Source organism: Struthio camelus, chromosome 9, assembly GCF_040807025.1.
Source record: "Struthio camelus isolate bStrCam1 chromosome 9, bStrCam1.hap1, whole genome shotgun sequence".
In the NCBI taxonomy this organism is placed as follows: domain Eukaryota; kingdom Metazoa; phylum Chordata; class Aves; order Struthioniformes; family Struthionidae; genus Struthio; species Struthio camelus.
Genome location: NC_090950.1, coordinates 12,728,355 through 12,756,095, shown reverse-complemented (window position 1 = coordinate 12,756,095; position 27,741 = coordinate 12,728,355). Strand labels below are relative to the sequence as shown.

The window sequence follows — 27,741 nt, the reverse complement described above, 5'->3', positions numbered from 1 at the left end:
TGAACAACCCCCATTCTATGCTCTCGCTCCTTCTTTAGGCTGCCCGCATCCAAATTCTAGGTTGCAGGAAGGGTTTGTCAGACCTGCTGCCTGGAGCTGAGTGAGCCACAGCGCTAGGGTGAAAGGCCCGTGATGAGCCAGTGAGTTGAGACAAACAACTGCTGTGTGGTTGTAACCTTGTTTACTGAACAGTAACTACCTGCAGATGGAGACATACAGCTGTGCTTCCTATCCTTTCTATCCTACTTGCCAGCTCATTTTAACTTCTCTGGTTATCTGGTTACTTTTCTGAGCTCTGCAATGGTTCTTACAATGCAGGGTATCAGAAGATAAACTTGCTTGCCTGAAATCGCACGGAGCAGCCTGAGGTATTAGAGAAGTACCTCCCTGGTGTTGGATGAGAGGGGCAGAATCTACTCTATGATGTACCCAGAGGATGCAAACTGCAGTCGCAGGAGGTGGTTACATTTGTCTCATAGCACTTTCACAGAGAGGAAAGGATAAGGACGAGCAGCAAAGTATCCCTATACCTAACAATTGCTCACAGCATTCACGCTCAAAGACAGAATTTGCCAACTTTGTGATATTTGGAATGCCTGAATATTTGCATATTAATAGGGAAGGGGCAATAGTCTCAATCTGAAAGGGTTTCATAAACTTTCATCCTCTCATGAGTGGCTGAGTAGCTTATGTAGTATAATATTGTAATGGATTTTTATCAAGACCTATCTAATTTTGATAGATTTCAAAAAACTAAACTTCTCACCTATCCCAAAGCAAATGCCCTGTTCTCTAGTTCCAACAAAAAATTGACTGTGAAATCAATCTCTCACTGATTCGTAGGCAGAAAAGCTTATTTAGAGGTCTGGGAAGATCATCTTATGGCATAATTTAAATCTAACCTAAGCTTCATATCTTAAGTTTGAGAACTTAAACAGTGTTCTCGTAGTGGAAATGCTGGGACACGTGGGTTGGTTTTTCTAAGTGAGAATGCATAGCTGACCGGTGTAAGGGTCTTAACATTCCTGGTGTTGCAAACTTAGAATCTAAGTTTCAGTTAAGCTGTGTGGCAGGTCTTGGCAATGCCTTTCTAGTGTGGTGTTGAACTTGGTCAATGGACAGACTAGGAATAAGTTGGATTCAAGAAAGGGACCAATTTTTTTTTTTTTATGTTGATCAAACTTACAAATACATTCTTTAAAGGGAAAGCTCTCCAAGGCTTTTTTTATGAGTAAATTTGGAAGTCTCGGTTGTGAATGACTTGGCTAACAATGAAATACCACGATCAAAATCTACAGAAGAATGAATTTCTGCTTGCTTAGCATGGCTTTTTTTTGTCATTAACTAAACATCTTTCAGTAAATTAAGATTTAACCTTTGGAAGCTTTATCTGCTTCTCTCATGAATATAAAGAGAATGGCAATTGCATGGATTTATCCAGAGCAGCCTTCTATCAAACCCTAGGCAACTGCAACCAGATGATCCCACAAATGTTTTTCTTACTTCAGAGGAAGTAAGGGCATGGTCTGTAGGTAGCATTATATAATCTACTAAATACAAATATGCAAAAGAAGCTAATAGTTGAACTAATTCAACTACTTTGATCACTTGTAAAATGAGAGAAAGTAGTTTTAAAATAATAAATATCAGTAATCTACAATTTTTCCTTTTTAAAATAAAATCAAATATAAAAATATTCTATAAAATAAACCAAAATATGAGATCCTTAGAAACTTTGCTTTTTGCTTGCATATCATGAGACTTCCTCCTCCCCCCACAACATACATGTAGCTTAGTGTTGCTAGACTAATTGCCCACCAATGTATCTGTGTACCCTAGATCTCTTAACAGTTTTGCTGTATAATCTGCCCTTGCCCAGAGAATTTGAGCCAGATTCTTTAATTTAGACTCCATGTAATTACAGTGACCTAGGTGGGATTGGCTGGCTTGTATATGGAATAGTTGGTCCATTCTTTCCCGATTGCTCTGTCATACAGATAGCATGGGTTGCCTCATGTCTAGCTGTGTCATAACTGAATTATGTAGTGTTCTTAATTTTTGTTTGCAAAGGCCCTGGTACGATGTGAATCATGCTTTCTGTGAGAGCTAGAGGCTTAGGTATTCCCTAGCTTTTATCCAGCCCCAAACCAAGATCAACTCATGTTAGAAACACAGGTTGACTGTGGGATTTCCCTTCTGTGTTTTTATGCTTGGTCTTTCCATTCTTCTTCTGAAGTATATTGGCGTGTTCTTCAGTAAACACTGATTTGCAATAACAAATGTTGAGGAGGTACACCCTTTTCTTGCTTTTACCTTGTTTATAGGGGAAGACACAGAATAGGGTTAAACCTGCTCCTAACTTTATTATTTTTGTCTTTCAAATAAAAAAGATTCCATGGCCCTTGTGTATCTCTATCAATTTTCCTTTCCACAGCCTGTTTTCCCTAGGTTTTGAGTTTAAAATGAGCTACTATCAATACTTATATGCATGTATCTCTCAAAGCTCTTAAGAGCGGTCATGAGCTGAAGCTCACTCTCCATGCCGCTGATCGGAAGCCAGCACTGCTTGCCAATGTTCCTTGCTGCTGCTAAGCTAGTGCTATTTTTCTGTTGTAGTCACTATCCTTTCTTATCTCCATTCTCATTATATTTCTCCTTCTTTCTCTCTTAGTTTGTGGCTCCTTCTCCAGGTGTCCTCTGCAGCAGCATGTCTGTGTTGGAGTTTGACCCCTTCAGATGGGTGATGGGAGCTCTTGAAGCACACCTCGACTGCTGCCTGAGCTTACTGATGTGTCAGGTGAGCGGGTCTTGCATGGCTGAGCTAAGGATGTCTGAGGCAGCAGACAGGGAAGGTAAGTGTCTCTGTGGAAAAACCCTGCTGTCGCACCCTCCGGTACAAGACTCCATCCCATTAAGCACCATAGCAATGCAGCCATACTTGTTGTTCTGCTCACTTTACCCCTTGTATGTTGGAAAACAATATGGTAAAAGCTGCTACCTCTTCATCCCTGACTTTGTGTTATGTCCTAGCTAAGAGGTGGCTACCAGTCTTTTTAATCTTGGTGATCGGCAGGGAAGATCTGGAAGCCAGAAGGCTGCCAGTAGTGCTTACTGGTTTTGAAGAAAGTCAGGGTGACTTCTCTAAGGGTAAAGGAACGTTGTAAATGTCTAAATGATATCTGTGGAACATTCCATTTAAAACTAGATCTCTTAAGCAGAATCTAAAAGAGGGAAATAAGGCTGTATATTATGTTCAGTCCAGCCCTTTTAGGGAGGAGAAATGCAGGGCCTATAAGTATGTTTATAGGAAACAAGGGATGTTTTAGTCCTTCTGCTTCAAAACAGTAGTTCTCTTGTTTTACTGTGTGAATTTATCAACTGCGTGTCGTACTGTTTCAAAGCGTGCTCTGAGTATGGTTAGGTTTAATAATCAAGGTGAAAGAGAAGAGTGAAAGAAACTGAGGGAAGGTGGAGAGGGGCAGTGAAATGTGTGGTGGCGTGGTTAAACCACGCAGAGGCACTGGGGCCTTTGATTTGAGGGGCTATAAGGAAGGACACAGTGGATCCAATAGCTGTTAATCTAAAGGAGTGCAAGAGGGCTACAATGGTTTTTTCCCCCCCCCCCCCCCCCCCGATAGAAGTAGAATTCTGTATGGAGCTTTATTAAGATCAGGCCAAAAGGAAGATAAACTTTAGTTTCCTACAGCTAGGAAATGGAATGAAATGCTACTTGACGCCCTTTAAGCGCTTGTGTACCCTTGTCAATTCAGTACAGGCTGTAATGGTTTGAGAATGCAATTTTTACGCTTCTCTAGTGCTTTAAACTGCTGAAATGTTGGTGCTGCTTACTGAATATGCTAGTGTTGCTGATAAGTACAGAAATCTGTGATGCTGAAATAGAATTCTATATGTTCCTTAGGGATATGAATGTTCTGTCTTGTACTTAAGTTCTAGAGGATTCAGATCTTGTGAGGAAACGACAAAAAGGAGTAAATGAAATGCAGGGAAAAATTGTCTGGAGAAGTACAAACCCCTGCCTAGTAATCAAGAGCAAGTGTTAGATTGCCTCTATTGATCCAAAGTGCAATTAAAAGCTACCTCCAGCAGTTGAATTTAGATTGGGCTTTTATGGGTTTTTTTCTTTCCCCTATGGACCTAGTATTGAGTCGGGGGAAAAAAACCTGTGCAGTAGGTCTCCTGTAAAATCACTAAGTGTTCATGAACCTGAACTTCTTTAGTTCTCAATGGTTTGCTCATCTGAAATGGTCTGTGGCTCTGTGTGCATGACAAAAGCTCAATTTAGGTGCTGAAAAATGAGACCAAGGAGAGTGCTGGCTAGGATCAGTGTAAATAGTGAGTGCTCTGCTTCGTTTGTTGTGCTACTTGGTGTGAGCAAGGAAACTTCTTTCTGGGATGCAAGGGCATTTTTTCAGAAATGTTGCAGCTTCTCAGAAGGAAGCAAGAATGCTGTATTTTGTTCTCTTCCTGCTATCCTTTAGACAGTGGCTTCTGTTTCTTAATGTGACCTTTCAGGATTCATTCGTTTACCAGAAAATGTACATGGAATATAATTTTGCAATTAACTGTAGATCATTAGTGAATGTATTGCTTTACTTATATGGTTCGCGATTAGCTTCTGCGGCCCTTAAAATGTGAAGAAGTTAGGATGGCCTTATGTAAAGCTTGCTGCAGGTTTAGGACTTCATCGGCCCATGGCATCTGACCTTTTAACGATGACATCTGTTCAAATAAATAATGTCCAAATTCACCAGAATTTTTTCCTAGGAGATAGAGAAGCTCTTACCAGTATCTCTATGCACACAAGACTCTCTGAAGCCACTGTAACTCTCCCTGTGAACACTCCTATTTCTGAATGTGATAGCTGCTAGAAGAGCAGAATGCAAACTAAGCGGGTGCGCTACCCAGTAGAGAAGAAAAAAAAAAAAAAAGCTGCCTGCCTTAAAAGCCTTTTCAAAGGGCCCTTAAGGAAGGGATAGATTTTCCACCAGGCAAAGATAAAAATCCAAAAGAGAAGGGCCTCAAAGTCTTTTTGCAGCCTGTTTTGAGTTAGCAGAATAATTTTGTGTTACTTTGCAAGCTTTGGTGTTCAGATTAGTTAACATGGCCTAAGGGAAAAAGACCTGAAGGAATCCATAGCATGGAATTTTCCTGTCTTGCTGTGATCCCCCACCAGTTTACCTGGCACAGCCATTTTCCTGCATCCCCCGCTCCCCTTGCTGTGCAACGCTGATAACCATCTGTAGTTGCTACTAGGAAAGTCTGAGTTATCATCTTTATCACCAAATTATGCCGGCACACTGTGCTAGTGGGTGAGGGGAGCAGGAGAATTCCAACTGTCTCCCACTTCTGGTTAGTCATTCGTTAAGTACAGTCTGGCTTTCTGTGCTGAAAAACATCTAGCTTGGGCATGGTCTTAGGTTTGCAATCTTTCCTCTGTAGGGCAGCAAACTTCTTAACTCTGCTGACTTTCAAGATTGGCCATAATGTCTTAATGTTTGCTGCTGTTGCTAATGCGTGTTGCATGCATGATGCGTTTGCTGCTGCTTCTGTCTTTCTGATGTACTTGCAAAAAACACAGATGCAGCAAGCTAATTATCTTGAGTTCATGGGCCAAATTAAATTAGGTCTTTGCGTAGAAAAGTAAGACTTCTGCAGTAAGATTGTTGAGCAAAAAATAATAGTGTCTGTCCCTGGAGTAAAGGGGAGTGACACAGCTAGGTAGGAACGTAGGCTGCTGAAAAGAGTTGTTTTCATGAACTTTTTTTGGGGGGAGGGGGCAGGGGAGTAGGTTCGGCCCTTATTTTTCTAATTCATTTTTGAGATGAAAAGATTGATACCCTGCATCTCCAATACAGCTACCCTGTGGTGTCAGCATGCTTGCAGCACAGGCCAATCCAGTTCCAAGTGCACATACCTAGCATACCAGCTGGCTTTCAGAGACCTGGCTTTCCAAAATCTGCTGGTGATCTCAGTGGACATCCATTGCTCACCAACAGTGAGGAACATCTGGGTTTTAACTGCAGAGCCAACTCTCTGCTGTCCTGCACAGGCCACGGGAGGTGGCGGGGGATTGCGTGGGACAGGAGCATGATTCTGCCGTTCTGGGGAGACCAGATACCTACCCCTTGGGGAAGGCAGTGTTCCCGCCTTTTGGCATGGTTAGCATGGCAGCTTTTGTGGCCTGTTTACTCATCCTAGCTACCTTTCAGAGAACCCAACAAAAGGTTTATTTCTACTTTATCAGATGCTGATGGCAATAAGTGTGTATTTGGCAGGCTCACCGAGGGTGAGATAGAGCCCTAGCAAAGCCAGTGGGGCCAGTGCTGTCTGTTTTTGTGGCGTAATGTGTGCTGCACCACAGCTGAACAGTAAAAGGCAAATTTTTATGTGGTCTAAAGCTACCGCTGCTTTACAGGCCCAGGATGTGCAGTCAGAAAGTGGAGGCGAGCAAGCAAATGAAGTATTCGTGAGCTCTGTAGGGAGCTGGAGCTCACATTTCTTGTGTTGCGTACTCCAGAAGTAAAACAGAGCGCCAGTCAGCTAGCAGCAACGCTGCAACACGCTGAGCAGTGTGCCTCTTGCTGCCTGGCAGGACTGGGTTGAAATATTGAGAAATTAGAGCTGAGCAAGTAGCAGCACAGGAGTCTAGGAAAAGTGTGTCTATGCAGACCAAGTTGTAGCTTAAGGAGAGGAAGTGCTGTGCATGCACAAGGAAATGCGGAAATTGCCTCCACACAGCTAAATGAGAATGCATATACATTTATATACCGACCTGCATTCTTTATGGTTAAGCAGGTGTAGTTGGAAGGGTGATTTTAGGCATAGGTTGAAGTATAGATATATGCCTAGAAACCTGCCTCTCTTAGAGGATAAAGCCTGCTTACCAGTGGTAATGTTTTCTCACTGTAAAATCAGTTATTTCTTTCTTGATGTTTTTAAATACCTGTTTCTGTTAGTTATAAAGCTAGTTCTTCCCTCTTTTCCCTAGAAACATGAATTTTTTGATTTTTTTTTTTTTTCAGGGAGAAAAACAGGAAAAATTCTGAAACTTTTATGGAGTAGGGTATTATTCTTCCTTCCCTTCTCACTGTGCTCTTGCAAACAAGCATTTCCAGCTGTGAATGGTTTTCAGCCTAGCTGCTCTCCCAGCTGTGCGCATGCAATTGCTTATGTCGGAGGGACTTCCCCCGTTGCTGAAGCAGAAAGGCTGAAAGGGGTTCCACCAGCGCTGGCCGTTGTTGGCACCACGGCATCCCCTGGCGTCCCCGAGCTCCTTCAGGTTTCTCTTCCTCCCTGATGACTCAGATGCCTCTGGAGCCGCATGCAAGAGCGGGGCGCTGCAGCCAGCAGCTCTCGCTGCAGCCGATGGGAACTGTACCCCGAATCCAGACGCACCAAAGGTGGGGTTGTGTACTGGGGAGCATCTCTCCCTTAAACGGTAAACAATTAAACGTCCCCCTCCTCACTGTGTGCTTCCCTGGCACCGTTTGTATCCAGATCAGGGCCACGGTAGGAGCTCGAGAAGCCACGTGCTGGGTCTGTGGATGTTGCATGTGCTTTTGGCACCAGCTACTTATCAGCAAATCCCTGCCAGAGGTTACGAGGATTTGCTCATCAGCTGGCAGAGCTGCTTGTGCAAGTGCTTTCTAATCCGGCTCCCTTAAAAAAGGAGCAGGTTGGCAAAGTCCAACTGTTTAAGGTATTTAAACTAACCCAGTTTTATTTTGACTGAGGTGAGCCACAGGGTAATCACGCCCGGGGCTCAGTCAGCAGAGCGGAGAGGTGCGAACATGAGACGGGACAGTAAGAAGTAGCTAGAGCCGTGAAAAGGATACGAAGCACGTTTTTATTAAAACCTGGTTTCGCTGGGGCGAGAACGGCTCCCTTTGAGCAATTCGTGTACGGTGTAGGAGGGAACGGCTGGGGTTAGGCCGTGTGCTGTCAGCCCCCTCCGGCCGTTGGCGCCTTCCCTTCTGAGGAGAGCTGCCGGGGGTGGGAGTGGGGGGCTTCACCGAGGCGCCAGGCCTTTCTGCCACCAAGTTGTCCCCTTGCCCCCACTGCTTGTTTCCTCTCTCGAAGGACGAGGGAGCGGCCGGGCCGTCCCTTCCAGCCAGCCCGGGCGGCGGGTAACGGCCACCGGGCGGCGGGTAACGGCCACCGGGCGCGGCCGCCCTCAGCGCGGGGCGGCGCAGGCAGGTGCGGGGCGCCGGGGGCGGGGAGCGCCCGGGGCATTGTGGGAAGGCGGGATGCGCGGCCGCGGCCTCACCTGGCGCGGAGGGAGGGAGGGAGGGAGGGGACGGAGGGAGGCGGCGGCCGCCAGCAGCCGGGCCGCGCCGGGCCCCAGCCCGCCGCCGCCGCCGCGACACCATGGTAAGTGCCGCGGGTCGGGCCAGTAGGTGCCGCGGTTTTAAGTGTTCAGCCCCTTCGGATAGGTCTGCGCCGGCCGGCCGGCCGGAGGGACGGGCGTGCGCGCAGGCCTGGCCCCGGCTCGGCTCTGCGGAGGCGGTGGCGCTGCTCGGGCATCGCCCGGGCGCCCCTCGGCTGCCGCCCTGGACGTCCGCTTCCCGGGGGCGGGCGGGGACGCGGGCACGCTGCTCGCAAAACCCAGGCCGCGGCGGAGAGGGGTTTCTGGACGTGTAGTCCTTCTGCGGTCCTCTTCGCAATCTGCCTAGCGCTGCCCTGGCGCCCGCCGCCGTAGAGGGCAGCTACTGAAATCGAGCCTAAACGTCTCGTTTGTGCTCTCAGCCCTGGAAAAAAGTAACTTTGGTTCTTGAAAAATCCGTCAGCCGGCGCGGTCGGCGATGCCTTTCAGCAGATGTAAAAGGTGTTCTTTAAAAAGTCCGTTCTGGCTTGCCTGGTAGGGCTGCTGCAGTTGTTCTGAGAAGCTGAAACGCTGTTTCCAAATGAATTTTAACAAGGTTTGCACTTGTTTTAAGGGAATGAATGTTTTACTCTTCTTGTTTCCTACCTTCTGAGCCTTGGGGGGTGGGTCCCGAAGGGGTTGAGGTCACGCTGACAACCTTTCATAGGCAACCAGGAAAACAAGTTTGTGATACATAGAGATTTCACAAAGTCTTCCTGTAACTTGAGGAGCTGACGTTCTGGTCAGTTCCAATGCCTGGAGAAGTATCAAGTTTAGTTTTGCATAGATTTGTGTGCTGGCAGACTCTGATGTCTAAATGGTGCAGTTTCGGGCTGTGGTGGGTTTTCTTGTGACAGAAGCATTTGGAAGAGCGCTTTTCCAGATACGTTCTCTGGTGTCTCATAAGCTGAGAGCTTGCACATCAGTCTTGCTTTCGGTTGAGGTGCCTCTACCTCAGCTACCTGTTCACCTGGCAGTTGCAGGAACTCTCGTCTTTAAGACCTCTGCCTTTGTCACGTTTGGCTGAAGCTCTTTAGTCAGGTTCAGAAATGAAACGATCAGAGCATGCGCCCGCCGTGCGTGATTAGATGAGCCTTTTTTTGGTGGGAACCACAGCTGAAAAAAGTCATTCACGTATAATGGAATTCATGACAAAACGATGAGCTGGCAATAAAAGTCACATATATACCTGTGTGGAAGAGATGGTCACTAGAGTTAACGGAGCTGGTTCTCTTCCACATATGTTGTGTATTGGCAAACAATCTGTGTGTGCACTCAGGACCTACATCTGGGCGGCAGCAGCAGCAACCTCTTATTTTAGCTTGGATCAGCACAGGTCGGCGGCAGCAACCGTTCAGGTTAAAGGGTTACAGCGCAGGATCCTGCAAGGGAGGCCTTCAGCAGTGACTGTTCAGTGTCGTTCTTGTCCCACTTGGTGGTTTGCTGTAATCAGAAAAGGTTGCTGTGGTTATTTTTTTGTTAAACGTGACAACTGACATCCTCAGAATAATGGCTAGATTTTCCCCAAGGAGAACTGTGGATTCTCAAGCAGTAGGATAGTTGGTGGTGCCTCTTAGTTGAGAATCCATCTCGCTTGGTACTTCAGAGTTCGGGCAGGTTCTCTGTGCCTGCCCTGGGCTTCCGCCTTGCAGTTTGCCCACTGTGTGCATCTGTAATGTGAGTTACCAGCAGTGCCACTGAACAGAAGCCTCTCAAGTCTCTTTCACTGGAGGCCAAATTTTGATGTTTGGCTCTATTATCAAAGGTGGAACTAGGTTGGTTGTTTTCACTGGTTCGGCTAGAACGCACCTCCTCATACGTGTGAGTCTAATTTAATGTATTTAGAAAGATGCACCTGTCATTACATTTGTATGTAGAATATGCACAGTAATGAATTTACAGATGGCAGAGCAGTCTCCACACCTTAAGTCCGCATATATAACCTTTCTGGTTACACCCTGAGACAGCCCTGCTCATTCATTTCCCTTCAGTAAAGCCTGTGTAAACAAGCGGAGCTCCTATTTTGCCCTTGACGGTCAGTATGTATGGGAGCTGATTTCAGGGAAGCTGATCTCAGAAGTCTCCCTGAGGTATGCACTTCACAAATGCCAGTTTTCAAAGCACTCACAGTTGTCCCAAAGGAGCTTTGCTCACAATAGCGCTGCTTATTGACAATTTGGAGACTGTCTGCTGTATTGATTATTATAATTTTATAAGGTGAGTGTGCGTTCTTACATGTTTTTTTTTTCTTTTTCTCTGGCCATAGTACAAACACTTGCTGGCATAATCATGTCAACTAGTGGTCTGCCTTACCCCATTCTGCTGTTGTAGAAACCTGTGTTGACAGAAGGATGCTTTTGTCAGGGTACTCTTTCACTTAAAATTCCTTTGTCATCCAGCCTCTGTGAAGGCATTGTTATACTGGGTTACAAATCAAGAAATAAGGGTCTTATTCAGACTCACAAGCTCAGAACTTTTAAGCTTGCTCTCAGTAGATCAGTTCCTCCTGTTTGGAATGGCATAGTTGTGCTTGCCACCTTTATCACATGGTTTGAGATCTGAGTGGAAAGTACTTGTGCAAATGGTACCATGTCTTAGCAAGAAAATTGTTCCAGTGGAAAATTTTGGTTGCAGATACCCAGGGAAGTTTCAGGAAGGAGTCTATTTAGCAAAGCTTGTTTCACATCTTGCTGAGAAAGACTGCTTTTCTGCCTAGCTACTGTTTTGTGCCATGTGAAAAAGACTTTTCAGAAAAAAGACTAAATTCTGCTCCCTGACATGAAAAAGCAAGTGTGCTGTAGCTGACACTGTGGGTGCAGCAGAGAAACATGCCCTGGAGGTTTGCCCTCTGAATAGAAAGGTAAGGCAAAGGGCAGGGAAAGAACGGAGAGGAGAAAATGATTTGTTTCCCCACAGACATGCGCTGTTGTAGTCCTTCATGCCTGTAAGTATTGCAACACCTTGATCCTACTGCCACCTCAGTGTTTTCAGTATTTGTCTGATAATAGCACATGATTCTGCGTGCATAGCTTTGAGTGCAGAATCAGTGCCTACATCATGAAAAGCCTGCTTCCCTGCTACTTGTGCTTTTAGTCGCTACAGTGAGAAAAATGGGTACTTGTCAATATGATCTGAAAGCCAGAGAAAGACAAATGAGTCCCACTGAGGAATAGGATAAGTCTAAAAACTTATTTGGCCTGAATAGAAAAGGAATTGATAAGCAACCTTTCCACTGAACAAGAAATTTGATACTAGTCACTGATCTTGAAGCGTGGGTAGACATATTTGTTGAAGTGACTGCAGTTTCTCACACCTGTATGGTATTCGGAAATGAGCTTTCAGCTATTCTGAGTGTTGACTTCACCGACAACCTCAGTGCCGCTTAATTGTTAAAATAAACATAGATCTTTAAAAGATGTTTTCATTGTTGCACAAATTTACTGTTGAAGATTCAAAGAAGAATATATGCTCTAAATCTTGTCTGCTTTTTTCCACTCCATGACACAGTTGTGTATCTATTGGTCTAGCAAAGACTGCAGACTTTGCCTCTAGGAATCTAAGTCTGAAAGACAAGAAGGGCAGCAGATTGGAATAGATGAGAGAGGGAGAGAAAATCACAAATAAATGAATCCTATTGTTTGAGGTGGTGGTCTACACAAAAACACTTCATGTGGTATTTCATTGTTCATTTATCTTGTAGCGAACTATTAGTGTGGGAGGAGATAATCACAGAATGGTTGAGGTTGGAAGAGACCTCTGGAAGTCATCTAGTCCAACCCCCTTACTCAAGCAGGGTCATCTAGAGCACGTTGCCCAGGATTGTATCCAGGCGGGTTTTGAATATCTCCAGGGAAGGAGACTCTACAGCCTCTCTGGGCAACCCGTTCCAGTGCTCAGTCCCCCTCACAGTCAAGAAGTTTTTCCTCAGGTTCAGATGGAACTTCCTGTGTTTCCATTTGTGCCCGTTGCCTCTTGTCCTGTTGCTGGGCACCACGGAGAAGAGTCTGGCCCCATTCTCTTGACACCCCCCCTTCAGATACTTGTACACGTTGATCAGATCCCCTCTCAGTCTTCTCTTCTCTAGGCTAAACAGGCCCGGTGCTTTCAGCCTTTCTTCAGAGGAGAGATGCTCCAGTCCCCTCATCATCTTGGTAGCCCTCCGCTGGACTCTCTCCAGTAGCGCCATGTCTCTCTTGTACTGGGGAGCCCAGAACTGGACACAGCACTCCAGGGGAGGCCTCACCAGGGCTGAGGAGAGGGGCAGGATCACCTCCCTCCACCTGCTGGCAACGCTCTTCCTAATGCAGCCCAGGATACCATTGGCCTTCTTGGCCACAAGAGCGCATCGCTGGCTCATGGTCAACTTGTTGTCCACCAGCACTCCCAGGTCCTTCCTTCTCTGCAGAGCTGCTTTCCAGCGGGTCATCTGCTGGTAATGGCATTTGGTTGAGAAGATCCTGAATAGATGGAGACTTTTCAGTTTGGACAGAGATAACTAAAGGAGAAATGATAGAAATGTATAAAGTCATGAATGGTATAAAGAATAATTCCTGACAAGAAGAATCAGACTGCATCCTATGAAATTTTTAGGCATTAAATTTAAAGAAAACAAAAGGATTTTTTTTTTTTCACTCAGTCTAAATAGAAGTTTTTTTAATCCATTGCCAAGGGATGCTGCTGTGCTGTCCTAGGAGTTAGGCAGTTCATAGAGGATGGGCCCACTGGTAGATTGTCTGGATTCAGTTTCTGGCTCTGAATCTTTCACCCTGTGATTCCTGGAGACCTGGGAGTGCCAGGCGAATGACTTCAGGCATGCCTTGTTCTTATAGACTTCCCTCTGGGAACTGTTCAAATCAGAATACTGTGTGGGAGAATCCATAATCTGGTATTATGTTGTGCCATACTATTTTATTCAGTTGAACTGAATACTATTCTGTGGGATTTGTTAGGAAAAATAGTTTTTGGGTTTCTTCTCAGAAGTGTTGAATTCCTGGCTGGTGACATGGTCCTCTTCCAACTTTGGTATCTCTTGAGTACTCCTGATTGTTGCAGAGTATCATTGTAATACTAGAGACCACTCTAGGCTTGTTGGCTATATAGGAATTGCAATTTACTCTTCATTGTCTCTTGGCGGGAAACTCATTTCTGGAGAGCAAAAGAAGAATGTTATAGGAGATCATGAGCTGATCCCGTGCTTAAGTCCATTTTTTAAATTTTTACTCACGGATAAGGAAGTCGTAGGCACGTCACAGGAATTACTAGGATGCGGAGTGCCTGGAGGTTTTTGGAGAAAGCCCTGTAGTTTGGGGTAGGCTGATGCAGGAGGAAGGTTGGAGGGGTGATGGGAAGCCTTCACCTCTGGGATGTCTGGCTGCATGAGAACACAGCTGGGTGATGAGGAGGCAAGAAAACGCTGCCAAGCATTTGGATCGTGTAAGATGTTTGTCCCTTGGCTGCTTTTGCTTTTAATGGATGCCTTCAAAAGGTCTACGGGATGGCTTACAAAGCATAGAATTTTGAAGTAATTAGAGGAAGATACAGAAGAGCAGCAAAGTACTAAAATGATATAGGCATTGAGGAGACTGCCCAGTCCTTTTGGGGGGGGGGGGGGATGCAGATGGAGCTGCTCCTCTCTGCAATATTTACAAAGTTCATGCTTAGTCCTCGTCAGGCACTTATGTGAGCCAGTTGTAGTCTTTCCACTGATGCCTAAATTACAACCATGCTGCTCTTGTGAAAATAGTTCTTCCTGTAACACACATGCACAGCTACTAATTACTGTCTCTGCCCTTAATTTCCCTACTGCCCTGTTCCTGCAGGCTGTCCTCTGCCTTTCCTTGGTTGCTTTGGGTGTATGCATTGCTGAGTGGCCAGGCCTGGACCTTTGCACTTTTGCAAGTGTTGCACAAGCCAAGGGGAGGTTTAAGACATCCAGTCATGCACAAGCAGTGTTTATTTGTGAGTAGGCATACAGCATGTAGAGCCATTGGGGTAGGCTGGAAAAATCAAAATTTACGTTTGTGTGTTTGAAGGCAAGCATGACAGGTCTTTCTAGGCAGACATGTCTGTCTGGCCTAATGTGCTCTCGATTTATGGATTTATCTTTCCCAATACCACAGATTTAACCCCAGGTGCTGGATCCACTGGTGTTTTCTTCTCTAATGTGTTGAATTCATGTAAGGTGGTTATCTGCTATCCTCTGTTCAGACCTTAGCAGAGGAGAGAGGGCATTAAAAGTCCTCTTGGCCAGGCAGTAAACGTCTGTCATTGCCGTTTTGGTTGCCATTGGAACTTGAAGGTGGGCTCTCTCAGCTGCTTGCAGTTCTCAGGAGCTCATTAACTAGCATAGCAATTCCTGTGTGGTTATCACCTTTTGCTTAGTCCCCTGAGGTGAACAATAGATACAAAGCACAAAGGAACGAGACATGGAATTGCTTTTATGTTGTTTGCAAATGCAGAAATTTACCATGTTCTGCCTTTGTATGTTAAGTGCCACAAGGCAAATGCGTGAAGTGTGCAGAGGGTGTCTGTCTAGCTGTCTATTCCAAGTTCTTGGAAAACCATTAGAATGGCTAAACAACCTACAAAACGAAACTGTCACAACTTATAACCACCAGGCTGTAGAGTTTAAGGGCCTTAATCCTCTTCCCAGGATAAAGCGTGTTCTACTTGATATCCCTTTCTGGATTTGGTCTCTCCCAAGAGCAATATAGCTTATCAGATATCGGGTCCTACCAAACCAGGAAGGAATATAAAGGCCAATATCGCAATGAACTGAACTGAGAAAGGCTAGTCCTGTAGCTTGGGGTAGTAGCAAGACACTCAAATCCAATTCCTCGCTTTACTGCAAACTTCCACTGCAGTGCTGTTCCTCCCTGCTTCTGTCCCCCATTGATAAATCACAGAGGAGAGCGTATTACAGATAGATGGTAAACTGGACAGTGTGACTGTTGAAAAGCAGCCATTTAGTTTTTAATTTTAATTCATTATTAATCTGTATCTGTGCTTATTTAAGCTATGAGATAAGGCTTTTGAAGACCTGTCTCTTCAGAGACGTGTACACCGTGGCCCTGTAGAGCAGCAAATAGATGAGCTGGGGGTGAGGGCTAGGACCTCAGACACATTCTTTCCACTAAGTCTCATGGCAAGACCTGTCCTAGAGCAGCATAATTAGAATAGCAGAATTAGTTTTGGGCCCAAAAGTTTGCACTCCAACAATTTTTTTAATTCTGGAGGCAAAATTTTGGGCCAACGTAAAGCATTCATGAGATTCTGTACTTCACCCCTCCCTTCCCTAAAAAGTGGTTGCTTCTTTCACATTTAGGTTATTAAATCCATATTTTTTTTTCCTTACTAAAACAAGTGCCACTTCAAAAAGGAAAACTGAGATTTTTCTATGTTGGGAAACAAAATGCTGAATGAAATGCTTCAGTATTTCCAAAAAATGACTCACATGGACTTTCAAAGTCATTCGCAAATACGATCCAAACTCACGTGTATCTTTGGTCCTACTGAAGCTCAGATTTTCACCACGCCTCTCTGCTGAGATGATGCAGCAGCCTCACAGGAGTTCCCCCAGCTCTCATGCAAGACCAGGAATGACCCTGTGCCACCAGCGCTGCCGCCTCTGGCGGGAGCATGTTACCTGCTGGCTGACAAGCTCGGGACGCTGTTGTATCCCTCTGTCACGGCCCCCCGCACCAGCGCAAAGCTTGTGAGCTTTGCTCCTGATGGTCAGGCTGCAGGGCTTTGCAAGTAACTGATGGAAGTAAACTGGAAATGAGAACAAAAGAGGCTGTAACTCCTGCCAGAGAGTTTAGCTCTGTTTCTTTGCAGGTGTTTGAAGAGCAGCCTGGGAGAGTAGGTTCTTGTGGTGATGAAAGGCACCAGGGCTAGCACGACTCACAAGCTGTGGAGCTGTTCTTTAATCCTCTGCTGTGAAAAGGTATTTACAGAACCCCACAAACCTAAAACAGCCTTGGCGCTTCCCCTGCTTTCTGCTGAGTCATTTCTTTTGGGATAGCTCTTCTGGCGATTTGTTCAGCCTCTTACCTGATCCTCCTCCCCCTCATAGCTGCCTAACAATTTTTTTGCCCTAACAACGTACAAACAAATAAAAACAGCTCAGAGACCCCCCCACCCAGGCGGCAGAAGGGATGTGATTACATAGTTCATAATTGTTCTGAACGTCTTCAAATTATATTGCTTTCTGTGAGGTCAGCCAGCTCTCAGGCCCTGGTGCTGAGGCTGATTTGCCATTTTCCTGATTCACGTTGCTGTAGTGCTGTCACTGGGCTCTTCGCAAGTTGCAGAGTTAAAGTCAGGGTTTATGCATACTCCCTGTGTGGATTTGCTCTTGCTTATTGCCTGTAAACTGGAGTAATTCCACTTGCGTGAATAAAAAAGTCCTGATTAAAAAACTGAGAATAATTATCCTCTGTAAAACCCGAACATCATTGCGTACATTTACATCTTCGAGATTTTAGGTGAAATGTCTTGGAGGTTTCAGGAGCTCTCTTGAAAACCAGTCCAGTTTCTTCTCTTCAGAGAGATGCTAGAAAAACCCTAATTTCCTTGTTAGAGGGAGGCTCAGCAGCCCGCCAGGAGGAGTGCACACGCCAGTCTTTATTGCAGGGAGGGTGTTACTGAAAGAGCGTTACCAATTTATGAGGAGCAAGCTGGCATGAGCAGGATTAGACCTGCTGGACCCGCTAGAGGCGGTGATAAGCAGGAGTGGAAGGACAAGGGACACCTGGCATCTCTGCGGTTGGTGCTGGTGTCACTGCATACACCCAGCAGCCTGCCGTGGTGCCGAGGACTCAGCTGGACTCGGGGACTGAAAAGCTCCTCATTGCTGGTGATTTCTGGCCTTCTGAGGTAGGGATTGAGATGTAGGGATTCAAGAGGCTTTTGGCTCAGAACTTGCCAAAAACTACTTCAAAATCATTAGTTTTATTTAACTCCGGTGAGGCTATCAAGAAGGTTATTGCCAGCAGGATCAGTACTATGTGATGCAGATATCCTTTAAGCTCTCATATGCCAATCAATTTAAAATTTTATTTCAATAATAATATAGGTGACTTCTGCATCCAACAAAGAATAAAATCAATGTGTAACTACAGTCACATGTGACTATAATTATCTGGTGCAGGTTTTATTACGTGAACTTTGGATGTATTGTTCAGTAGAAACCATTCCAAAATTTTCCTGATGGAGATGAAGCCAGAAAGAATTCCACGCCAGTTGTGCAACCATACTTTATTTTGGTGTTCTTGTGTTGCTATTTTTCACTTTTTTCTTTTTTCTGCTTTGCTTACATCATACAGATTAGAAATGTGTTTTATGTTTTAAAGCTAAGATGCTACAGTATTTGACAAACACATGTATCAGTTTCTGTGATACTGCAAATAAAAATTTTAGTAAAAGTAAACATGTAAGGAAACATTTTTGTTAAAGTGGCCTGTTTCTTATTAGTATGTTAGGTGGATAGCTGTCCATTCGGTACATCTTTTCCAGTCCACCCTAAAAGCCTGGTTTTCCAAACCATGTGTTTGTTCACAGTAGCTATTCATTTTTCTTGGAAATATTGTCAGCATTTACTCCTCTCCCTCCAAAAAACGCTAGGCAAAATATCATTCTTTAAATGTTTTGAATTGGGAAAAAAAGTCAGCTAATGACCAAAATAATTTGGACGCCCATACTTATTTAAAGAAACACTTTAATGAAAGTATTTTTGTTCACTTTCAGATGTCTATGTGTTGTAAAAAATGTTCTGGACAGCTGTCTGGTGGAAAAGATATTATTTCATATAGTAAGAAAGAATAACAAATAGTAAAAGATAGGCAGATTATGAACTTGCCTAGACTAAAACAATACCAAAAGAAAAGGCAGACTTCAAGGGAATCAGAATGAAAGAGCTAGTTATGTAAAAAGAGAACATTATGATGTAAAGTCACTTTGTCTCAACCGGGTACAGCCAGTCAGGCGGGTTTCCCGCAGGCTCTCGCAGCAGCGGTTGTCATGTCAGCTGCTGTAGGTGTGGCTTTTTTCTTCTATTTCCTTTTTTGTGGTCCACGAGTTTTTCCTTATTAGCACTTTGTATGTTGCATTGCCTGTTGCCCCACTGTTACCTGCCGCCTACAAATCAGAACTCGGACTTTTAAATTCTACTAGGCTGTCCATTTTAGGGTAGTAGTCCCTCATTTGTAATTATTAGTTACTTGTAAATTCAATTTCTTTTTTTTTCAGAGTCGACTTTGATGAGGGAGAGGTCAAAGGTTTTTAAACTGAGTTTGGAGAGGTTATAGCTGAAGCACAGAGTGGAACAACAGTGCTGCTTGAGTGTTAGAGCTTGCTGGTTGAGCAAATCCTTGCAAAAATGCAGTAGAAAGGCAAAGTCTGCTCCTTTGAGTCCTCCAGCTGCCAGTCTCCTCTTCTGTCCTCCCTGCCCTCCTGTTATGGGAGGAGGAGAAGCATTTCTAGCACATGTTCTTCTTGCAGCGGGGTGGATTAGATTCTCACTGCGCTGACCCTTTGCAGGAATAAATGTGGCACCTTTAAATGTTTGTATCATTAGACAGTAAACTCAAGGAACGGGAGTCAGGAAAACCTGCTTTGTCTTCCCATGTTGTCTTTTGTATTTGATATCCTTACTGATGAGTTATTCTGTATGTAATAGAATATAGTCTGGAATGGTTACTAAATGCTTTAGACAATCTTCCTAAAAATTACAGTATGGTTTTGGTTAAGACCTCTGTGAGATGATCCAACTTTGAAACCAGTCAGCCAAATATAAAGCATTTGATTGGTCTAGAGTGTGAACTGGCCAAAGACTGAAAGGCTGACCTGAAGGGAACCTTGAGTCTCAGGAGAGAAGTTTGGTAGACGAGCTTGAGTGAACTGCATATCAAACCGTGACGGAGCCCATCAGCAAAAGGAGGGAGCTGGAATGGTCATCTGAAGAGAGGGGAAAAATCACTATGTTCATTAGTTTTACATATGTGGCTTATATTTGCTGTTTAGGAACATGTAGACCTTTTGTATTTTGCATTTTTGAGGTCTGTTTACCCTGAAATAATTTTGTGTCAAGCTGTGTCATTTGATTTTTCAGTAGCCCTAAAACTCAATGATGTTTATACTCCTTGGCTAGTTGTGTAGTTCTCGATGAAATATAAGGCACCACAACTTTCTGCAAATAATCATGTTATATAACTTAGCTAGCTGCAATTAATTCAGAGATACATGAGAAGGGGATAGAGTTCAGCTTCAGAAATCTATTTTGAATGCCTGATTTTCCAACAGATCTGTTTTTTCAACTAAACTAGATAATATGGTCTTCAAATATAAAATGCAGTCTTTTAGACTACTTACTGACACTTATGGAGATCATTTGGAGCTGTGCTGTATGTAGGTGGTTGAGTCTGATTCAGTAAAACAAGCTGATAAAATTACACTTAGCTCCCAGACTAAAGTTTGTCTCCTACAGACGCCACATGTGAAGACAGCTGATGCTCTTACAGGAACTGCTCTTTGCATCTGACCCACTCTAGCTCAGACCTAAAAATTGTCTTTGGCATCACCCTTGGGTTGGGTGATTATCAGTCATATCCAACACACCCTAAAAATGTGATGAAAGAAAACTAAGCCCTCTGCTTCAAAGGTAGTTTGTTTGAAGCAAGTCATTAGTTTTGCTTTCCTCTAGAATTAAAACTTAAAAAAAAATATTGTAGGATAATCTATCCTTATTTGTAGTTTGGTTGCTGAACATCCACCAAAAATCCCTTAATCAACATCTGTCCTATGTTTAGCACAATGGGAAAACACACGTTTCCACAATCAAGGTCAAGGAACAAATGAGCTGTTAGATTTGCGTTTATGCAGTACTCCACTATTTCCAGATTTATTGATGCATCAAAATCTCTCCAATGAGCTGTAATGAATGGAGCTACCTGAACGACAAACCTGTTGTGTCCTGTCAATATGTCTGGGCAAAGCTGACCTGAATGAAGAAATGTCTGTAGAAATTTGATGTTAAGACTTACAGGAATCAAGCTGTTTAATCTCTTGAGAATGTAATGTTATTTGCCTTCCAGACCATTCTCCAGGTTGAGTGGAGTTTAGAAATTAGGAGAAGGAAGAAGAATCAGAAGGAAAAAAAACAATATTTTTTTCTTTCAGGTGTCTGCAACTTTCTAATATATTGCTTTGTTATGGGAGGTCTCAGTTAGCCAGTCATACGTACTTAGGCTTGACGGTAGTATATGCTGTTTTGCTGCAAGTAAAATTAGCGTGGGGATGGACTACAGTAGTGGCTCTTACCTGTTTTCTAGCTATAAATGTTTCATATTGTAGAACTGATTATGGGGTATGCAGTTATGTATTGCCTATGAAATAGAGCATAGGCCCGAAAGACAGGATATTTGAAGCTTGTGTGTGAATCTCAATGTATTAAAGAGTATCAATGGATATTTTTTGGTTGCTTCAGGAAAATGTTGCCTTTTACTTAGGGAAATGCACTGATCCTGGTGAAAAATCACCTGCATCTTTAGAAGAAAGTTAGTGGAGTTTTCAAAGCAGTTTTAAATGGAAAGCAGCTCAGTTTCCTGTGGGTGAAGCACAACGTATTCAAGTCAATCATCAGAAAATGGAAATAAGGTTCACAGTAATCCTGTGGCTTGTTAGTGTTTAACCTCTTGGAGGTATATGGTTGCTGTCCTAGAGATATATGTATGACTTATAGGACCTTACATCTGAATGCCTGCAGGTCCAACAATTGAACCTAAACCAGAATACAGTGGCATTATCTTCCTCTCTTGAAGCACTGCAAGCAAATACATCTCATTTCTGAGAATGCAAGAAACTGTCTCAACGTGAATTTTGTTTTGCTGAACATGCTCACACTTTTTACCTGGGATTTGCCAACTCCCTGCATTTTCAGTTGAATCTGATCGTCCTGTCCTGCCTATTTCAACGTATTTTAGACATAGGTTTATCAAATAGCTGCTCCCTGTGCCTGATTACCCTAAAATGGACACCTGCTGACCCGGCATCTTCAGAGCTGTTGCTCTGCTTTTCAAAAGACACTCGTCTTTACAAAGGCTTTGAAGTTAGTATGCTATGCAGGGAGCAAATTAGTCTTTCGTTCATCCAGCTCCTGTCAGAGGGCAAGTGTACAGACAATAAGTCCCTTCATTTACTGGGAGTGGGTATAGACAGCTGGAATATTACCATGTCAAAAACCAGTTGGTAATATGAACAGAGAAAAGCAAGAACATCGTGCTTTGATCTTCACTGTAATCAGGCCATGTGTACTGCCAGGAGTATAATTATTTTTATTTAGCAAACTTATCTGGAGAGTACTGTAGTACTCAACACAAGGCAGCCACAAAATCCTTGTAATTTTATCAAGCACATTAGTCTAATGACAGCAAGAGCCATATTTGCAGCTGTAGTGATCCTGTGACAGACAGAAATAAAACCACCTTTCCTTAAAATGGTCCCACATTTGAAGTCTTTTCCAAGATTTTCAGCACTCCTATTTCCAGATTACTCAACAAGTATGTGACTTACTAGCTAGAGAATAGTTCTGAATTATGAATACTTTTTTTTTTTTTTTTAAACCCAGCTGCTCATTTTTTTCTTTATTTTTAAGCAAGAGCTTCTATGGTGCACTTTTCTGCCTTGACTTCATGAAAGTGCAGAATGGCTTTTTTTCTTTACGGAAATCTGCATTGTAATCTTGATAGTAATTATGAACCTTAACTTTTAATCCTTACTGGTGAGATGAAGTGTAGGCACAGGGATAAGCTGGGTTGGAAAACAAAGAGGGAGAAGGAACTAGGGCATATACTGAGAAACTAAAGGGAAGTACAGGCTAGGCTGATGGGAATGGGGGCATGGCAAGGGGCCTGCCAGCCCCAAGCTCTCTTCTGCTCTGAGTTTGCTAGGATTGGGAGCAGGTGAGGAGAAAGAGGCTCTTATCCTTCTCCCTAGCTGCTGTGACCATGGGGAAAGCCCTGTTTCTTTGCATAGGCAACTGGGACTGTGCCCGCCATATACATATCTGTAACTGCAGTTAGACGTCCGTCCTGCGAGTCCTCAGCACCCTAAGCGTTGGTACTGATGAGAAAAGTGATGGGCATCGGGGTGCCTGTCAGCTCACGTTTTCTAGAGCTATTGAAAACATCTCTATCCCCATTAAGTTTTTTTCATTTAGTAGGCTACGTCCCGTTGAGATGACTGGACATCTTCAAATAGATTTCCTGCATTCTCAAAGCCGTTTCCTTGCTGAGGATAGATGGCTTGCTAGGCTGCTTGTAAACATAGTATGGTCAGTTACTTTAATCTACTAATAAAAGTATTTGTTTAAGTGTTAATTGATAATTTGCTCCCAAAAGCTTATTGGCTTTTAAAAGCTAACCATTCTGTATTGCAATAATACTGGTAATGCTAAGCATGAAAAAATTGTAGGTCAAATCATGCAAAATTATGACTGGCTTTAAAATTGAAATTTTAGTAGAATGATACACATGCAGTGCTTTTTTTAGTATTGTAATGTCCTAGGCCCTGAGGTTTGTCCTTTGTCATCATAATAAACTGTGTTTCACAAGCTAGTGGTTTCTTTTGTAAAACTTGTCAAGCTCCCTTTCCAAAGTAGTTGGTTGGTTGCTTCTGCTCCTTGTAGCCTCTTCTAGGATCACAGTCCTTTATTTGTGACTTGAAATGGTCAAGTCAAATTCCACACTCGAAGGGAGTGATCTCCAGTCTCATGCTTAGCCCTCCCAAACTTCACTGACACCATGTCCAAAACTCACATCGATATTAGAGATGGTTTCACTAAGATCTCACAGGTTTCCTGATTCAGACACGGGCATGTTCTGCCTGGCACTATGTGGACAAGAGGCTGGCATTAACCATGTTGCTTTGTTTACTCTAGATACACTTTATACTGCTTTTCAGTCGACAGGGGAAATTAAGGCTTCAGAAGTGGTATACGACGTTACCTGAGAAAGAGAAGAAAAAGATCACTCGAGAAATCGTTCAGATTATTTTGGCTCGCAATCAAAAAACAAGCAGTTTTGTTGACTGGAAAGACCTCAAGCTTGTTTACAAAAGGTGTGAGTAATTTTATGAGAACATACAATTATTATTCACTTAAATACCATACATGCTAGAAGAGAAAAAGTAAATGCTTACATTTGTTTTAAAAAGTGCTAAGTGCCAGAGCATGGTAGTACGCATCTTCCATGTGGAGTCTAACCCCCTGCATGAGGAGAATATAATAAGTGTTAATGGTTGAAAGTCTGTTGGAAGGCTTTAGGCTTTAGTCCCCCTTCTAAATCTTCAAGATGTTTGACTGAGAAGTGTGCTAGGCTTTATCAGACTCTTAAAAGGTTACGAGAAGTGTTCTGAGGGGCTTTCAACATTTTGTCCAATTTTGTCTTTGAAATATTTGTTGCTCTGGCGGTTGTTAATTCTTGTTTACTTTTCCAAACAAATTGTTGCTCCCTAGTTACGTGATGCTTAGCAATAACTGCCTTTTAATCCTTGTAAAGTTATAGTAAACAAAACTAGGCTTAAATATAGCACACTATCCAAACTGAGCAGCATCTCCTATTTAGCAAAAATTGAATACCTTGAGGTGAAATGATAGATGGAAACATCTGATCAGATGCTGCGACAAGTTGGGGCTCTAGCCGCTGTACCAGAAAGAAAATTAGGTACTTATTACTCCCATCTTAGGCTGATTTAAGTGTAAAGTTTTGCCATGCTTGTTAGGCTTTGATAGTCTCAAGCTTGCTGAGCTGTAGCTCCTTCCACCTTTATTTTTACCTATGTATCTATCTATCTATCTGTTTTTTTAACAAAGAGCAAATAACTCATTCTACAGTTAATTCATCCCACTTGGCTGTAAAGCTACTGCAGCAGATGAGGTAGACCTCTGAAGTGCTTCTTGTTGTTTGTTTTGCTAAGAACCAGTTTTGGGGTTCTGACGTTCCCGAGGTTTCCCACTTTGCCAAGGGTGGCTTTTTTTCTTTACGCTAAATTAATAATTTGTTTAACTTGCTTTCTCTTTTTAAGTGCTCCCTGGAGCACTGTGAGAAAGAAAGAAAACAGCTATTTTAGAGACCAAATAGACGTTCTCGCTTGATTTGTTGCTTTGCAAAGAGCAAAGCACTGAGAATCCAGTTGCCTTGCTCTCATGTTTTTGCCTTTATTTTCCTAGGTATGCTAGTTTGTACTTCTGTTGTGCAATAGAAGACCAAGATAATGAGCTCCTGACACTAGAGGTCGTTCATCGATATGTGGAGCTACTGGACAGATATTTTGGAAATGTAGGTTTCGCTTTCTACCATAAACTGTTTGTTTATCAGGCAGCCAGGAATGCAATTAGCTGTAGCTGCTCTGCTTAATGTTTCCATCTGCACTGCTTGCCCTGATAGACTCTGCCTGTCAATCCAGTGTGGGACTCATTAGTAGAATATGTAATAAAATAATGCTGAAACTATCATAAAAAGATGTTTTCCATCCTTTCTCCCAAAACAAAATCAATCTTGATGTTTTGCATCTTCTTCTGGCAACAGAATTTGAGGGAAAAGCTAGAGGAAAATTATTTTAAAAACCCTGGGTGACAGTGTTCTAGTTCTCCCTCCTGACATCTTCAGGTATGCTGGGGTTTTTTTTTGTTTCATAATATTGTGCAAAAATTAAGGGCATATACAAGAGAAGAAATATAAAGGGTTTTTGTTTTTAGAAAAAAAACGGCCTGAAGAAGGTTCAGATAAGTCTTTAAAGACTGCAAGAGACCCATTTCTTCCGTGCATATGTTTGAAATTGTTCCAACTGCCTCAGTTCATGCCTTATCTAAATCACTGTGTCATGACTCACATATGTACAGTCTCAAAACGAAGAAGTAGTTGGTGACTGTAAGGTCACTATGACAGGAAATTTGTCTTGCACTGTGAAGTTCTATATGAATGTACGTAATCCATGTTACATGTGCTATATAAGACCTACTATAAGGTTTGTAGGCTAGGATAGGAAGTCAGCTTTGTTCTCTGAAACTCGATACGAATATAATTTGTTATACAAAATATAATAAATAGAACATCTTTATACCTAGCCTATGTTTGTGCAGAGAATAATGATTTATGTGTGCAGAAGCTGTGGTGTTGTGTAATATGCAGTATCCTTCTTTGCTCTGCTCCCTGCCAAAAGAATGCATATGTTGAATTCACTTGATAATTTAACAGCATTTGGCATAATGCTGTAAAATTGATTTAAATGTGGGGTGGGGTTTTTTGTTCTACCAGGTATGTGAGCTGGATATAATCTTTAATTTTGAAAAAGCTTATTTTATTCTTGATGAATTTATAATGGGTGGAGAAGTACAAGAAACTTCAAAGAGGTCTGCAGTGAAAGCTATAGAAGATTCTGACATGTTGCAAGAGGTAAGATACGAAAGGCAAACACTTCATCTTTCTACAGCTTCCTTATTTGACAGGAGCTTATACAACTAAACACTCCTGGTATTTGATTATCCAAATGTGTCTTAAGTTCAGTTTCACAAGGTACAACAGTTAAGGTAGCGGTTATGTAACATTTTAATTGAAGTCTCTTGCCTCTTATGAAATCAGCTGGAAGTTTCCTGCATTCTGCCACTGCTTTCTTTGGCTTAGGGGGTATAGTTTCTTAGTCACTGTATTAAGAAGCAGGTTAAGATATATCTAAGATATTTATATAGTATATGTGTATGATCTAAGATTATCTTTTAATGTATACATATGTGTGTGTAAATATGAAAAAATCTATACTGCTTCACTAATAAATTGGAAACAAATGACCTACCTATAGCTTTTAAAATCAGAATAAGGGTGTGCTGGAAACCTCCATTTTTCTCCATAAATACCTGTGTAGTTTTTCTACAAGGCACAGGTATGTAACCTTTATTCAAAACCCTGCAGGAATTTTCTTCTGTAACTTGTAATGTTGAGCCAGGAATGGCAAGAGAAGCTGAACGTAATGGATTTACTTCGTATTTCTAGATGATCTAATGTTAAAGGAAACAACGTGTTGGTAGAACTAGCTAGGGAAACACTGTGTGAGTAGAGCCTTTTTCAAAGTGGTCTGGAATTTGCACATGCTACGAGGCCAGCTACGTGCCAAGGCCAGCTAGATATGATGAGTTTAGCAGTAGCTGTGGTATGTTGTGATTTGAAGAGCAGGTTCTGAAAGGCCATTAAGATTTTCGAAGTAGCATTATTGCTAAATTTTAATCTGATCTAATTCCACGCAAAACTATAACTACCTTCAAAGAGAACAAGAGGGTCTGTTTCAAAGGCTTTATGTTATCCTACTTCACAACTCCATAATACCTTAATCATTTCTTTCTTTTTTCTCCAGACAGTGGAAGAGTACATGAACAAGCCTGCATTTTAATGTTAAAATTACCTGGAGAGAGAACTGCTATATACACCTATAAAAAACATATGCTGAAATTGCTACCCAAAGTGCCAGATCCTCAGAGAAATACCAAAAAGCAATACCTAAAGGGATTTGTTTGTATAATGGTCAAGATGAAGGTCAGCTCATGTAGCAGCGGGTTTAACAATTGCATACCTGCATTACACTGTTATACAGTTTCTCAGAACTGTAATTACACTTGATCTACTCTCTCTTCCTTGCTGGACTGAACTCTTGTTTTGTATGATGTCTTTTAGCTACAGGATTTGTCAAACTACAATGTTATCCTGACAATACTTGGAAGAGGTATTTATACTAGTTTTGGTCTGCTGCTGACCATATGACTCTACTTTTGTACAAATGTCCATTATTTTGAATGTAATGATTATTCTGATCTAATAACAATTCTTTTTTCTAAAATTCAAGTTATTGTGGGCCCTGATTTCAGAAACTTATTCTGGACAGATTAGCCCTTCTAGCGTAAAAAGAAACATGCTTCTTTTTGGAACAGCCACTTTCTTTTAGCAGTGCTGTCTTTCTGCTGTTTCCTGTTCTCCGCTCCTAAGAAGACAGTTCTCCAACTACTATTAAAGCACAACCCACACACCTCTATGTAATCTAGAAAACTTTTCTGACTCTAAGCAGGCCTCTCCCAGGTTTTAGTAGTCCTTTTGCTCCTCCATGCAGATGGCCTATTTCTGTGCATTTCCCTTTGTTTTCTTATCCCCTTCTTATTTCCCCTGCATCTGGAGAAATGCTGCAGCCTTTGGAGGTGCACACTTTGAGAGCAGGAGATATCCTGAAGAGAAGAAATTAGTCTGCTGGGATTTTAGGGTGAAGCAGATCTCATGTACCTATTGACTCAGTATTCACCACAGATTCACAGAATAGTTGTG

General features: G+C 42.8%; 1 protein-coding gene across 4 annotated transcripts; it reads left to right on the top strand.

Moving 5' to 3' along the window:
- The first annotated feature begins 14 nt into the window (after positions 1–14).
- AP1S3 (adaptor related protein complex 1 subunit sigma 3) lies at positions 15–27,270 on the top strand. 4 transcript variants are annotated; one of them, XM_068954997.1, is made up of 6 exons: positions 15–140; positions 2,672–2,797; positions 23,319–23,497; positions 24,609–24,717; positions 25,696–25,833; positions 26,786–27,270. In XM_068954997.1, exons 2-6 carry the CDS (start codon positions 2,708–2,710, stop codon positions 26,819–26,821), a joined length of 552 nt encoding a protein of 183 aa, XP_068811098.1. In that variant the 5' UTR covers positions 15–140; positions 2,672–2,707; the 3' UTR covers positions 26,822–27,270. The 4 variants fall into 4 exon arrangements, with proteins under 4 accessions (XP_068811098.1, XP_068811100.1, XP_068811099.1 ...); XM_068954998.1 differs by lacking the exons at positions 15–140; positions 2,672–2,797 and adding exons at positions 8,304–8,391; positions 16,220–16,328; XM_068954999.1 differs by lacking the exons at positions 15–140; positions 2,672–2,797 and adding an exon at positions 8,258–8,391.
- Positions 27,271–27,741: the final 471 nt, after the last annotated feature.